Source organism: Antechinus flavipes, chromosome 1 (genome assembly GCF_016432865.1).
Source record: "Antechinus flavipes isolate AdamAnt ecotype Samford, QLD, Australia chromosome 1, AdamAnt_v2, whole genome shotgun sequence".
Classification (NCBI taxonomy): Eukaryota; Metazoa; Chordata; class Mammalia; order Dasyuromorphia; family Dasyuridae; genus Antechinus; species Antechinus flavipes.
The window spans coordinates 255,872,768-255,886,301 of record NC_067398.1 but is presented as its reverse complement, the minus strand read 5'-3'; the positions used below and the strand labels follow the sequence as shown (position 1 = coordinate 255,886,301).

General features: G+C 31.2%; 1 protein-coding gene and 1 long non-coding RNA gene across 2 annotated transcripts in view; one reads left to right on the top strand and one right to left on the bottom strand.

Moving 5' to 3' along the window:
* Positions 1-13,534, top strand: part of DNAAF5 (dynein axonemal assembly factor 5) — a 57,659-nt gene that overhangs the window by 34,131 nt on the left and 9,994 nt on the right. The window contains exons 8-9 of the mRNA XM_052000455.1: positions 4,161-4,329; positions 9,389-9,536. Coding sequence (XP_051856415.1) covers positions 4,161-4,329; positions 9,389-9,536 — 317 coding nt within the window. The remainder of the gene's footprint in view (positions 1-4,160; positions 4,330-9,388; positions 9,537-13,534) is intronic.
* On the bottom strand, positions 147-4,254 carry LOC127564219 (uncharacterized). Its single transcript, XR_007954208.1, has 3 exons — positions 4,183-4,254; positions 2,175-2,228; positions 147-924 (listed from the first exon to the last, which is right to left on the bottom strand). It is a non-coding gene; the product is annotated as an uncharacterized LOC127564219 (long non-coding RNA).

The following is a 13,534-nucleotide window of genomic DNA, read 5'->3' as shown; positions in this document are numbered from 1 at the left end:
CTTCCTAATATTTTTAAGCCCTGAGGAAAAAGAGGAAAAAAGGTACAAGTTAATAGGAGGCCTATTTTATCAACTGGACATCTTTAATGCATTGCCCCTGGCTTTAGAAACTGGTTAAAGTCCTTTTTTAATTTAGAGTCCAGGAAGAGGTGAAAGCTGAATAAAGGGAAAAAAATCAATTTGGTGAATCTGTTGTTTAATGTTACTCAGGTGAAGAATTTTTAATAAATGGTATGTGTTGTTTAGTTTGAAGGCTTTTTTTTTTTTATTAGTGGGAAGAAGTTTGTGCCCACATCCTTCAAAAATGATAATTTCTTTCCTCTAGTTCTGTGTTCCAAATTCTGAGTGAAAATGCTGCATAATACGATACTGTCCCACAAAGTATTTTGAATTTGTGTAGATTTATCTTTTTCTTCACTTTTTTATTCTTAACTGAAATAGGAAAAACATTTCAGGCATTGTTATTTCTAGCCTTTCCTTCTTCCCACTTTCCAGTTAATCAAGAAAAAGAAAAAATGAATTAAATAAATCTCTTATAACAAATAAGCATATTAAGGGAAACAAAATTTGCATGGTGGCCATGAACCAAAATAATTATCTTTCTGCTCCTTGTGTCCATTATAAGAGGTAAGGGGCATACTTCATTGTGGTTGCTCTGAATAAATGGTTGGCTTTGTTCAGAGTTCTTGAGTTTTTCAAAGGTGTTTGTCTTTTTTTTTTTTTTTTTTTTTTTTTTTTTTTTTAAAGGTGTTTGTCTTTACGATGTCACTGTCTTTGTATATATTGTTCTGGTTTTGCTGTCTTCATTCTGTGTCAGTTCATACGCTACCCAGAATTCTTTGAAATTGTCTCTTCATTTCTTATAAGTTCATATTCATCATTCACATTCGTATTCCACAGTTTATTCAGCCATTGCCCAGTGGTCTAAGAGGCAATCCAAAGCAACAATATTAGATTTTAATTCTTTGCTTTTCTTCTCTATACCCTCCCAACCCCTTTTAATCTCCTCTTCAGGATCAGAAAGTTTGTTTTCCTTGAGACCATTCTATTATGTGACTTCTTTATTATGTTTCTTAACTATCCACCCTCTTATCTATCCCTGCTTGTTTCTCTGTTTAGTTTAATATATTTCTACACCAAACTTTTGTGTACATTTGTGTGTGTTCAATCTTTCTTGTCCTTTTCAGGGTATACTTGATCTCCCCACTTTTTCTTCCATACTTATACCTTTTTCTCACATATCCCAGTTGTGAGAAATACTAAATTCCAATTCAATTTCTCTTCCTCCATTACTCCTTTTACCATTCCTTTTTTCCCCTTAAAAGAGAACTAATCCACCACCTAAGACCTCCATTTTTCTTATTTAACTCTCTCAGTACCTTTCAAAGACATCAAAATTCTGAAGGGGATACATTTTTACTTCCCCTTTAAGATTATTAGCACCAGTTCATCATATAGTTTTTTCCAGTTACTCAAATTTACCTTTCTAGGATTCTCTTGTGTTTATATCCCAAAATTCCTACTCAGGTTTGATCTTCTTATCAGAAATGTTGGAAAAATCCTTCTCCCTCTCCCCATGTTGGATTATATTCAGCTTTACAGAGTGAGTTTTCTTTGTTGCAAGGCTTTATCTTTTTCCTTTTGGAATATTGCATTCCAAGATTTCTCATGTATAGTAGAAGTTGCCAGGACTTGTATGATCCTGCATGTAGTTCCTTGGCACTCGAAGTGCTTCTTTCTGGTTGTTAGCAATATTTTTTGTTTTATATAGGAGCTCAGTATTTTGGCTCTGAAATCTTTCCTTTTGGGGTTTCTTTTAGGGAATAATTGGTGGACTCTTCCTATTTTTATTTTGTTCTCCGGTTTAATAGATCTAGGCAGTTTTTGTTTATTTTTTATTAAATTTTTTTCCTTATAATTTTCAGGGAATTAAGTCATTTTTAAATGATCTCTCTTTGACCTGCTCTTTAGGTCACCTGTTTTTGATATTCATTTCCTTCTGTTTTTTTTTCTTATCTTTTAATTTTCTTCTAATATTTTTTTCTGTTTCATGAAGTCATTGATTTGTTCTGGTTTTCAGGAACTTTATTTCTTTTATTTGCATTTCTTTAATCAATAATTATTATGTTTTTTTAAATAATAGCTTTTTGTTTTCAAAATATATGCAACATCACCTTGCAAAACTTTTGTTCCAAATTTTTCTCTCTCTCTTCTCCACAACTCTTCCCCTGGAAAAGAAGTAATACAATATATGTTAAACATGTACAATTCTTATATCCATATTTCCACATTTATCATGTTACACAAGAAAATCAGATCTAAAAGGAAAAAAATAAGAAAGAAAAGAAAAAGTAAGCAGAAAACAAAAAAGGTGAACATACTATGTTGTAATTCACATTCAGTTTCCACATCCCTATCTCTGGGTGCAAATGGCTCTCTCCATTACAAGTCTATTGGAATTGGCTTGAATCACCTCCCTGTTGAAAAGAGCCACATCCATCAGAACTGATCATCACAAAACCTTGTTGTTGCAGTGTACAATGTTCTCTTGATTTTATTCACTTCACTTAGCATCAATTCATGTAAGTCTCTCCAGGCCTCTCTAAATCATCCTGCTGATTGTTTCTTATAGAACAATAATATTCCATAACATTCACATACCACAATTTATTCAGCCATTGCCCAACTGATGGGCATCAACTAGGGGGTTCATTTCATGGATAAAGTTTACTACTTTCTCTGTTTATTCTCCTTTCTATTCTTTCCTCCAGAGATTTATTTCATTTTTTTACCTCTTAATTTCTTTTAGCTATTCATGTAGTCCTTGTGAAAAATGCTTTTTTTCCCCTTTTGTTTCTGTATTTGCAGTTGTAGAGCTACTTGTTTTTTTCTTTTGGGGAATTCTCTATTTGCAACTTTGTACTGATCTTTGATTTATTCATCTCTCCAGCTTTAGTTCCTCACTTAGATTTATTTTTATTTTTATTTTTTGCCAGAGCTAGGCTTTATCCCCTGTTGTTGAATGAGGTGATTGGCTCTGCTTGGTTTTTGCCCTGGATCCCCTAAGTTCCTGCACTGACCTCTACCTATGGGGTGTCTTCCCTCCTCCTAGTTTCCCTCCTTGTTAAACTTTTATTGCTATCTTTTTTTTTTTTTTATCACTTAAATTACCCTGTGTATTCATTCCCTTCTTTTCCTTCCAGAAGACCCACCCCATATAACAAATAATCTTTTTTTCTTTCTCCTTCCTTCCCTTCCTCTCGCCTTCCCTTCATCCTTCTCTTCCTTCTTTCCTTCCTTTCTTCCTTCTTTCCCTCCCTTCCTTCCTTCCCTCCTTTCTTCTTAACAAAAAAGAAAAAAGAGAAGGGAAAAAATGAGTAAAACCAGTCGGTACCTCAGAAAAATTTTGCCATTTTCCACTGCTGTGTACCTCTCATATTTGAAGAGGAATAGGAAAAAATCTCTTCTTCAGAGTTTTTAGACTTTTTCTTCAGAGTCTTTATAATTTTGCAACTTATATTTTTAGCTTTTTTTTTGTTGTGCTGGTTTTTCCATTTCCATATACATGTGTATGTTGTTTTCTTGTCTCTGCTTGCTTCTTTCTATCAATTCCTACCTTTCCATATTTCTCTAGTCATATGTTATTTCTTTTCTTCTTGTTGCTTCTTACAACAGTAATATTTCACTACATCTATGTACAAAAGTGTGTTTAGCCATTCTCCAACCATGGGATCTACTTTGTTTCCATTTATTTGCTACCACAAAAAGTACTGCTATAAATATTTTGGGGCTATGCCTTTCTGTCAATGGCATCCTTGGGATATGTGTCCAGCAGTAGATGAGAATGGCTATTCCTGAGAAGTTTCTTGGTGAACTGAATGGGGTATAAGACAGTGTCAGAAAGACCTGGTTTCAAATCCTGCCCCAGACACTTAGCAGCTGTTTGATCCTGATCAAATCACTTAAGCTCTCTGAGCTTCACTCTGTTAAGTGAAGGAATTGGACTTGATGGCCTCTCAGAGCCCCTTAGTAGTTTCTTGTAAAAATGTAAATTTAATATATTGTAATCTATGTAAATGTAAATAGTCTCACATGTTTAATAAAGATATAACACTGGAATATTCATTAAAGGGACTAATCCAAGATTTTATATTTCACAGGTTCAGGAGACAATGAACTTACTAGCTCTGATGCAGAAATGTGATGGAACTCTGGATCTCTATCAACAGCATATAGACCAGCTTATGGAATGGCTCACTTTATCACATCAGAATTGGAACTGTCATTCGGTTGAGCTACTACAATTTGAAGTAGTCATCACTCAGTCAGGTAAGCACCCCCTCAAAGGATTATTCTATGTAGGTAAGAATATATAATATTAGCAGCACCTTAAATTATTATCACTATTAAGAAAAGTTTTCTTGTTATACTTTATTAACGTTATAGGCATGATTTATGTTAATTCTCTTTGACATTTGTGAATTTCTCAAGAAAAATACATGTAACTTTCTGCTTGTGATGATTATCTAACCATTTTGTGAGATGAAAGTGTGATTTGTTCTTTTAAAAATATCCATTGGTTCATGCTGAAGTTTTTTCCTGTATTCTGAAAAAGATGAAGAATGGAATAAATTTCATGTACTTTTTCTATCATCATTTATGCCATAGGTTTATATTTTTAATGTTAAACCTTGAGAATCTGATAATCATTTAACTTATTTAAATATTATCTTAAACATCTATATAACTTAACATCCCCAACAAAATTGAATTTATCAGCCCACTAAATTTTTTATGTAAATAAGTGATTTTAGAAAATTTTTTTTGCTGCCTTAATTTTCTGTTCTGCTGTAATTCAGCTCTGAAATTTTAGAAATCTTTCCCAGAAATATATATTTTTATAATGTTTTCATTGCATATTTAAAGTAAACACTCCAAAATTTAGAATTCTGTGATGTCATAGTATAGCCTGTACATGATTAGAAAATCTGCATGTGATATATGTGTGTGTATATTTGAATTTTTAAGAAATATATGTCAAATTTAATTAAAATTTCATGTCCTATTAAACTGATTTTTCCATAAAGCTTTCCTTACCACCCCATTTCACCCAACTAATTTTCCTAACAATTTTTTAATTTTTAAGGACATTAATGCTAACTATAGAAAACACGAAATATCATAATTTATATATATTGATCAATTATTTTTAGATAATATATGAATCAATCATTTATTTAGAAAATCTCTTGTAAAGAGGAAAACTGCCATGTAATATTTAATGAGGTTCATTCTCACATATTATTCAAAGAGCTAGAAATAGAATTCCTGCATTCCAGAATTAATTAGACTTGCAATTTCCTAAGTTTATTCCTTTTTAAACATTAGTTATGTATGTTTGAAGGAAAAGACATTTGCCATTCAGAAAAGAAAGCCCATGACCAAAGCTCTGCTCTCCAGGCTTTTCCAGTCTTGGTGTAGATTGGGGGGGATGAAGGGAGGTAATTTGGGAAGAGAAGGGGAGAAGTAATAAAACTATTTTCAATCTCTGCAAAATTAAAAATCAAAGAACAAAGCCAAGAGAATTCTTAATGGGGAATTTTAAAAATATGATAGATGATAATCTACTTAAGTTTTCTTATAAATGTTGAATGCGTCAAAGTAAAGACAAGCAGTACAGTTTGTAAAAAGGAAGAGGAAAGGTCACTATTAGCTATATTCCTAGGAAGGATTTCTTGGAAGAGGTAGTTAGTATCTGGTGCAGTCCTTGAAGGCTTTGTAGGACTTCCATAAATGAATCAGTCAGCCAACAAGCAGTTCTTAAATTCTGCCTATGGGCCACTGTGCTAGTTTGAGGGATAAAAAGACAAAAATGAGTTAATAAAAGTAGAAAAAAAAAGTATGTGCAACATAGTTAGATATCTTATATGTTGGAAACAAAAATCTATATAGATTGACATGATTAAAATCTAAATGGAGAGAGAAAATAGGGAAATTTCATCATTACTAGATAGCAAGTTAAATTTCTGTGTTATAGAATCACTGTAAAATTTATTTTATCAGGAAGTAGTTTGATCCTTGATTATAAATGTCAGAGACTTGTTTTATTTTGTTTTGGTTTTTGCTGAAGCAGTTGGGGTCAAGTGAACTTGCCCAGGATCATACACCTAAAAAGTTTTAAGTCTCTCAGGTCATATTTAAACTCAAGTCCTCCTGACTTCAGAGCTTGTGTTCAACGTCAGACTTTTAAAGAGCAACTTTAAAACTTAATTAGCAGTTACAAACTTTTAGTGATACTGTTTTGTTTTGTTTTAGTTCTTTGCTTTTAAACTTTTGGCATCTCTCTCTCTTTGCATTATTACAATAATCGTGTTTCATACTCTGTTTCTAAAATTTGATTCTAGTGTCCAAAAAGGATCAATTGCTGGATCCAGAATGTCTTTTCTAGAGTATGACTCCTTAGAAAGTAGTAAATAAGGGCTGACTCTGAATTTGTTTCTTAGATTTCTATATCAGCAAACCAGTGTGAGAAGAAAAAAGTAATTAATTCAGTTGAGGGTATATTGAAACTTGGTGCAATTCAATTAACTGCCTCTAAACAGTCCATCTTCAGAATGTTATTACCTATGTGTTTTACCTTTTTTTAGTTAAAACTGATTTTTGTTGATAGCTACAGCCTGGACTTCTTACTTTTGAGTTAGTAAAATTTAAATGGAAAAGAACATTATTTAAATCTTGGAGTAGACTATATCTTTTTTTTTTTAATTTTCCATGTAACTTAAAATGTTATATATGCAGTTAAAACTTCTCTGCTTATATTAATTCTATTTAAGATCTTATATTCATCAGTGCCTGACATATAATAGGTGTTTAATAAATGCTTGTATGATTGGATTTAGATTTAGAGGATTTAGAAGTGTTTTTATAAGCAATCTACAAAAGACTCTATTAAAGAAGTAATTTTTTCTTTTTCACCTTGACAATTTAGTTTCAGTAGTTTATCTAATTGAATGCAAGGAGCCAAAACAGTCTGTGTAAATATTGACCCCATTCTATTTGATCTTTTTCCCCAATGGACAGAATTAAATGTAGCACACACACACACACATTCATATATATTATGATGAAGTATATTTTACTTCTATTTTAATGTCACTTTTGGAGATTTTAAGCAATTTAAAATTAATGTTAATCTACTTGAAGTTATAATTTATCATTGCAATTACAATCAATTTTTAAAATATTTGCTTAATTTTTTTTATCAATTCCATCAGATAAAGATAAAAGTCCAATTTTTATTTTATTCCATTGCATAAAATTTGTTTAGAACAGTCGTTAAATATACATGAAGTTTTTGCATAAATGGCTACATGAATAGAATCTAATGATAATAACTTATATGTATATGAATTTTAAGGGTTTACAAAGCACTTTGCTTACAAAAACTGGTAAACTGAAAGATACTTATGTGAGGGGGAAGAGAAGAAGGTGACATTTACAGAAACACATTTGTCTCTAGTTCTATGTATTGCCCTTTTTTACTTTGTGTTGACTTTTCATTGTAAATAAAACTCTTCAGTAAGCATTGAAAGAATGATATTGTCTGATATACTCTTCCTCTGAGTGAAGAATTTCAAGAAGTCGATATGTATTGTTGAAAGAAAATCATTAAAGTTCTGAGCAAATACTTGGCATTCACTCAGGCTAATTGATAGTTTTTTGGTTTGTTGGTTACAACTCCTTTTTAACATAATTCTCATTTTCTTTTCATTCCTATACATAGCATCTTGTTTAATTATGCTATTACTTTCTAGTGCCTCCATTTTTTATTTTGAAGGATTTTGACTTTTTTTTTTTAATGAGATAATCGGGGTTAAATTACTTGGTCAAGTCACAATGGTTAGGCTAGGTCTTCCTGATTCCAGGGCCAGTGGTCAATCCATTAGGCCACGTAGGTGCCTCAACTTTAATGTTTTGAGACACGGGGTCTTTAAAAAGACAAAGGTATGTAGACTCCTTTGCTAAGCTTTAGCCAACCTCACTTTAATATGAGTAAACCTTTTGTTCTTAAATTTAAAACTTTTTTGGCACAGTGTATAGGAAATAAAATATTTTATAGTTTGTTTTGTTGTGTAGTACACATGTACAGCACAATATGGTTTGTGTTGTATTCTTGCAAGACAAGTTTAGACACCAGAAACTATTTTGATTTGATCTTTTTCTAACTTTTTAAGTTCCAGGCCCAATTCATTGATCTTCTCTTTTTCTACTTTATTCAAGTAAGCCTCTAAGGATATAAAATTTCCCCTTATTATTGCTTTGGCTGCATCCCATAAATTTTGATATGATGTCTCACCGTTGTCATTATCTTGAGTGAAATTATTAATTGTGTCTATAATTTGCTGTTTCACCCAATCATTCTTTAAGATGAGATTATTTAGTTTCCAATTACTTTTTGATCTATTTACACCAAACTTTTTGTTGAATGTAGTTTTTATTGCATTGTGGTCTGAAAAGAAAGCATTTACTATTTCTGCCTTCCTACATTTAATTTTGAGGTCTTTATGTCCTAATATATGGTCAATTTTTGTGTAGGTTCCATGAACTGCTGAGAAGAAAGTATACTCCTTTCTGTCACCATTCAGTTTTCTCCAGAGATCTATCATACCTAATTTTTCTAATATTCTATTTATCTCTTTAATTTCTTTCTTATTTGTTTTGTGATTTGATTTATCTAAATCTGAGAGTGCAAGATTGAGATCTCCCACTATTATAGTTTTGCTGTCTATTTCTTTTCGCAACTCTCTTAGCCAGAAATTATTTTGACAGTAAATTTTCAGATAGTATTATTATTTAGAATCTCAATAGCTTATAACATTTTAAATTATCATTAGCATCATTACATCAAAGTTTGAGAAATGTTTGGGCAGTTGTAGGTAAATGAAAACCTAGTTAGATTGTTCATTTAACTATTGTTTGAAAATTTCTTATTAATTTACTCTTCTAGAAAAATGCTTAAAAGCAAAAAATCATTCAATTAAATGTATGAGTACAATATTCTGTTTTAAATTGTCTTTGGCTGCTTTTATTGGGAAAATATTCTTGTATCCCAAAAGTAGGGAATTAATATAAATTGAAAATTAAATTTAGCCAGAGACAAAATACTCATACTCTTAACTTTTCTGGTTTAATCACCTTTTTCATGTAAGCCCCTTATGTGCATAAATCATGGAAAACAATCTTCTTCTAGATATCTTTACAGGTTTGGTCACAAATAAGAATAAGCAAAATTTATAACAACATCTTCTGAACTCAAATCTTTTGGGTGATATAAAGTATATAAATAAACTACCAAACTACTAGAACAATTTTTCAATTTGTTTTGCAGGTCCTGTATTAGGTAAAGCTCTTAACTACTTTATTCCTATCCTTAAGACTTGTCTTCAACCAACCAAAGATCCACAAATGCGCCTAAAGTTCTTCACAATTTTATCACAAGTACTTTTAAAAGCAAGCAGTACTGTGGATTCTCAACAGTAAGTAGTCTCACTTTATTCAAGTTAATATATAAACGTTTGAAAAATGATTATAAAGTACTTACTGTCATATAGGTAAAGTCAGGCACTAGACATAGAATTATAATTAATTAGAACAGATATATATTATTCGAGGAACTCACATTCTAACAGGGGAAGACAACCTAGAGGTGGGGCAGAAGGAGTAGAGTGCAGCATTTTTAGAAATGACCAGGAAATGATGTTGAGGTCTAATCGCAAACAAGGTAAATCAGAAGTAGCAAAACCCTAGCATTAAATGTGAAAGACCAGGATTTTGGGAGGAGGGAGAATAAGAAGAATGAGGTGATTGACCAGAGAATAGGCAGCATGAGTTGGAAACAGCAGGTAATTCTCATCCACATTATGTGTCCTTATGATTTATATAAGCTGAAATGAACTTCAAAATATGCAAGTTATTTAATTTTGGATGAAAGTGAATAAGGAAATTGTTAGAGGTGAATAAACTTATTTTAAATAATGAGAGAAATGTTAAATTATTCAAAATAAGTGAAACATTTTTATAATGTATTCATTTTGATGATGGATCTATTAACTCCTCATTTTGTATCGACCTTGTGGTACATTTGCAAACAAATTAAATAATTAGTACTCTTTTAACTGTCCTCTATTATTGTCAACGTATTAACATTTTAATATGATGCTAAAAGTGTCTTTAAAGTTATCTTAAACGTTGATTTTAAGAATTTTCTTAAAATATGTTTCTATTGATAGGAAGTAATAAAACATGGAGAAAAATAAGATAAGTAATACAATAACAAAAAGGGAAATGAGAAAGAAATGGGTTTAAAATATAAAATTATAACCAAATAGAATTTAGAACTATTTTCCTATAGGCTGATTTGATATGGGTTATATAAACTCCTAAGTAGTATCCATAATTATTCAAGAGTTTAAACAATATTGTTTTTCTGACTGTTCAGCAAAGAAATAGTAGTCTTTTAAATTGTGCCATTTTAAGGAATTCCACTTGAAAACATTTAACTTCTAGAAAGTAGTCAGTTTTTATATTGAGATAGCGTTCTACAAGATGCCTTTTATAACAATTTCTTTTGATAAGGATTTATCATAGAATTTTGAATAATTTGAATTAAAGTTATTTTAGAGAAAATTTCAGCTATATTTGAATACAGGAAAGAAAAGTTTAAAGTGAATTTTATTTTGCCTTTTAATATAACAGAAATATAAACACAAAATTAGATGCCTAAGAATGAATTAGAAATTAGTAAAACTTCTTTTAGAAAGTACTCTGGCAGTAAACTATTGAAGTTTTGAATATAATATCCTTTGACGTAGTTATTGTGAACATCCCCTGAAGTTATTACTCAGGAGGCAAGCAAGCCTTTATTAAATGTCTGTCGTGTGCTATTTAGAATTGTAAAGGAGACAAGGTCAAGAAAATGGACCTGGCTTCACATTCTGCTAGAGAATATAAAGATATTCTCTCGAAGGAAGTGAGGCAGAAGTGAGGAGAAAGTACATTCTGGGCCCAGGGATCAGACCCATGTGAAGACATAGAGATGAAAAATAGAAGGTCACATTCAAGGAGCATATACTAATCTAATTGAATCATCTGTTGCATGAAAAGGAGTCACTTGAAATATCTGGAATTGTAATGTCATATCTGGAATTATAGATATCAAATTATAAAGGGATCTAGATGCCAAATTGAAGAGTGTGGATTTATCCAAGAGATAGTTAAGGTGACACGAGATTTCGAATTGTGAAGTCCTTTATGTTTATACTGTAGTTATGTAAACCTGTGCTTTAGAAATAACATCTCATTCTAGAGTTATAGAGTGCTAGAGAAGGTAAGGGAATTTAGAGATCATTTAGTTTAAACCTATAATTTTACAGATGAGAAAATTGGGGTACAAAAAGGGAAGTGACTTTGCTCGAAGGTCATATATTCTTTTTTTTTTTTTTAATAGCTTTTTATTTACAAGTTATATGTATGGGTAATTTTACAGCATTGACAATTGCCAAACCTTTTGTTCCAATTTTTCCCCTGCTTCCCCCCACCCCCTCCCCTAGATGGCAGGATGACCAATACATGTTAAATATGTTAAAGTATAAATTAGATACACAATAAGTATACAGGTCATACACTCTTATATAGTAATAGAACTGGGATTTAATCCTGGAACTCCTAATCCATTGTTTTTTCTGCTACTTCAGAGAAGACATTTTGCTCTTTTAAAAAACACAAAACAAAAACAAACAAAAATGCTGCAGGGGCAGCTAAGTGACTCAGTGGATAGAGCACGAGCACAGGCCCTGAAGTTAGGAAGACCTGAGTTCAAATTTGGCCTCAGACACTTAACACTTCCTAGCTATGTGACCTTGGGCAAATCACTTAACCCAAATTGCTTCAGCAAAAAGAAAGAAAGAAAAAAAGAAAAATGATGCAAGGATTTTCTTCATTGGTTTTTCTTCTCAAATGTCTAGAAGTAATTGATTAGGGAGTTGGGAATTGTCACAGTCAGAATATTCAGCAACTGTAAGTGGACAAAAATGTGCCAAATTAATATCGTAGAATATTATAATCTGATTAAGTAGGAAGAATAAAAACATTTGAAGAAACCTTAATAATATAATGCAAAGCAAAGAAGGCCCAGTCAAGAAGGAGCACTCATTTAATTAGATTATATAAAAGAAAACAAATGTGGTTAAAAAATAAACAAAAAGCAATTTAAGAAGATTCAAACAAAGTGATTAACAACTTGTTCATCAATATTACGTGTGGAAATTTTTATCAGTATGTACAAAATAAGTTGAATTGGTTTTGTTGCAATTTAACTAACTGATAAGAACATCATATCTCCTAGAAAAACTATCATCCTCTAAATGGAGCTTATTTTATTTTATTTTTTGTTTGTTTTTAATCCAATTCTCCAATTTTTGGGTATTACAACAATGGCACAACGGGATCACTACTCCCTTGGTAGTATTCTCTTGCACATAGACAATAACAAAAATAAAATGGCTAAGAGATGTTCAGCATGATGACTATTGGTCATTTTAACATGATGTATATATATGTACATATATATATGTACATATATATACATACACACACATATATATAATTGTTTAAAAAAACAAAAACCTTCTGACATTTTAACAGGAACCCCTCTTAATCCCTTGAAGTCAGTATTCTTTCTTCTGTTCCCCTGCAATTGCACAGACTCTAATACCTAGGATTGGGTCTGCTTTTGTTCTTTAGAAGCTTTCATCAAGACTCAGCCCTGGTGCTCCTTCATGAAGTCTTTCCTCATCCCCCTAGTTATTAGCTAAGAGTGGTAGAAAATTTTACTCAGCATTCTTTTTTCATTTTAGAGTGGGCCAGAGATATTCTAGAGTCACTAATTTGTGAACAGTTGTACATTTTTCTGTACACAATAGAATTCATTATTTAGAAGCAACTTGCATTTATTTTCCCTTTCCACAAATTTTAGCCCGTCATATTGACAGGTTCTGTGTCAATTCTTATTATTACAGATTCTTTGTGGCCCATTAGTTTTCTTTTTCTAATGGTTTTTCATGTTGGTTGGCTTACTGATTTGACTTGCTGATATTAAGTATTAGGTATTTAGAAAAAATGATTCCAAAAGCATGTCATGACAAGAAACCTTCATATTGTCATTAAACTTTGATACATTTCTTCAGAATCACTTTATGTAGACTACTTTACGAAAGTACATTTTAAGCAATGCTAAAAAATTTTTTTTCTTTAAATTTTTCTATAGAAAATGACAATTTGACTTAAAAATTAAAATTTACTGAAAAATTTAATTGAAAATCTGGAAATCATGTTAAATCAAAAATTCATTTTCAAAAGTTTTCTGTGTTTTCATTATTGACTCTGAAATGCCATCTGCTGGGGAAGAGATTAAAATCAAGAAAAGAAAGCAATTTATTAATTATATGTGTTTTTAAATGTGGCAAATGAAGAAGTA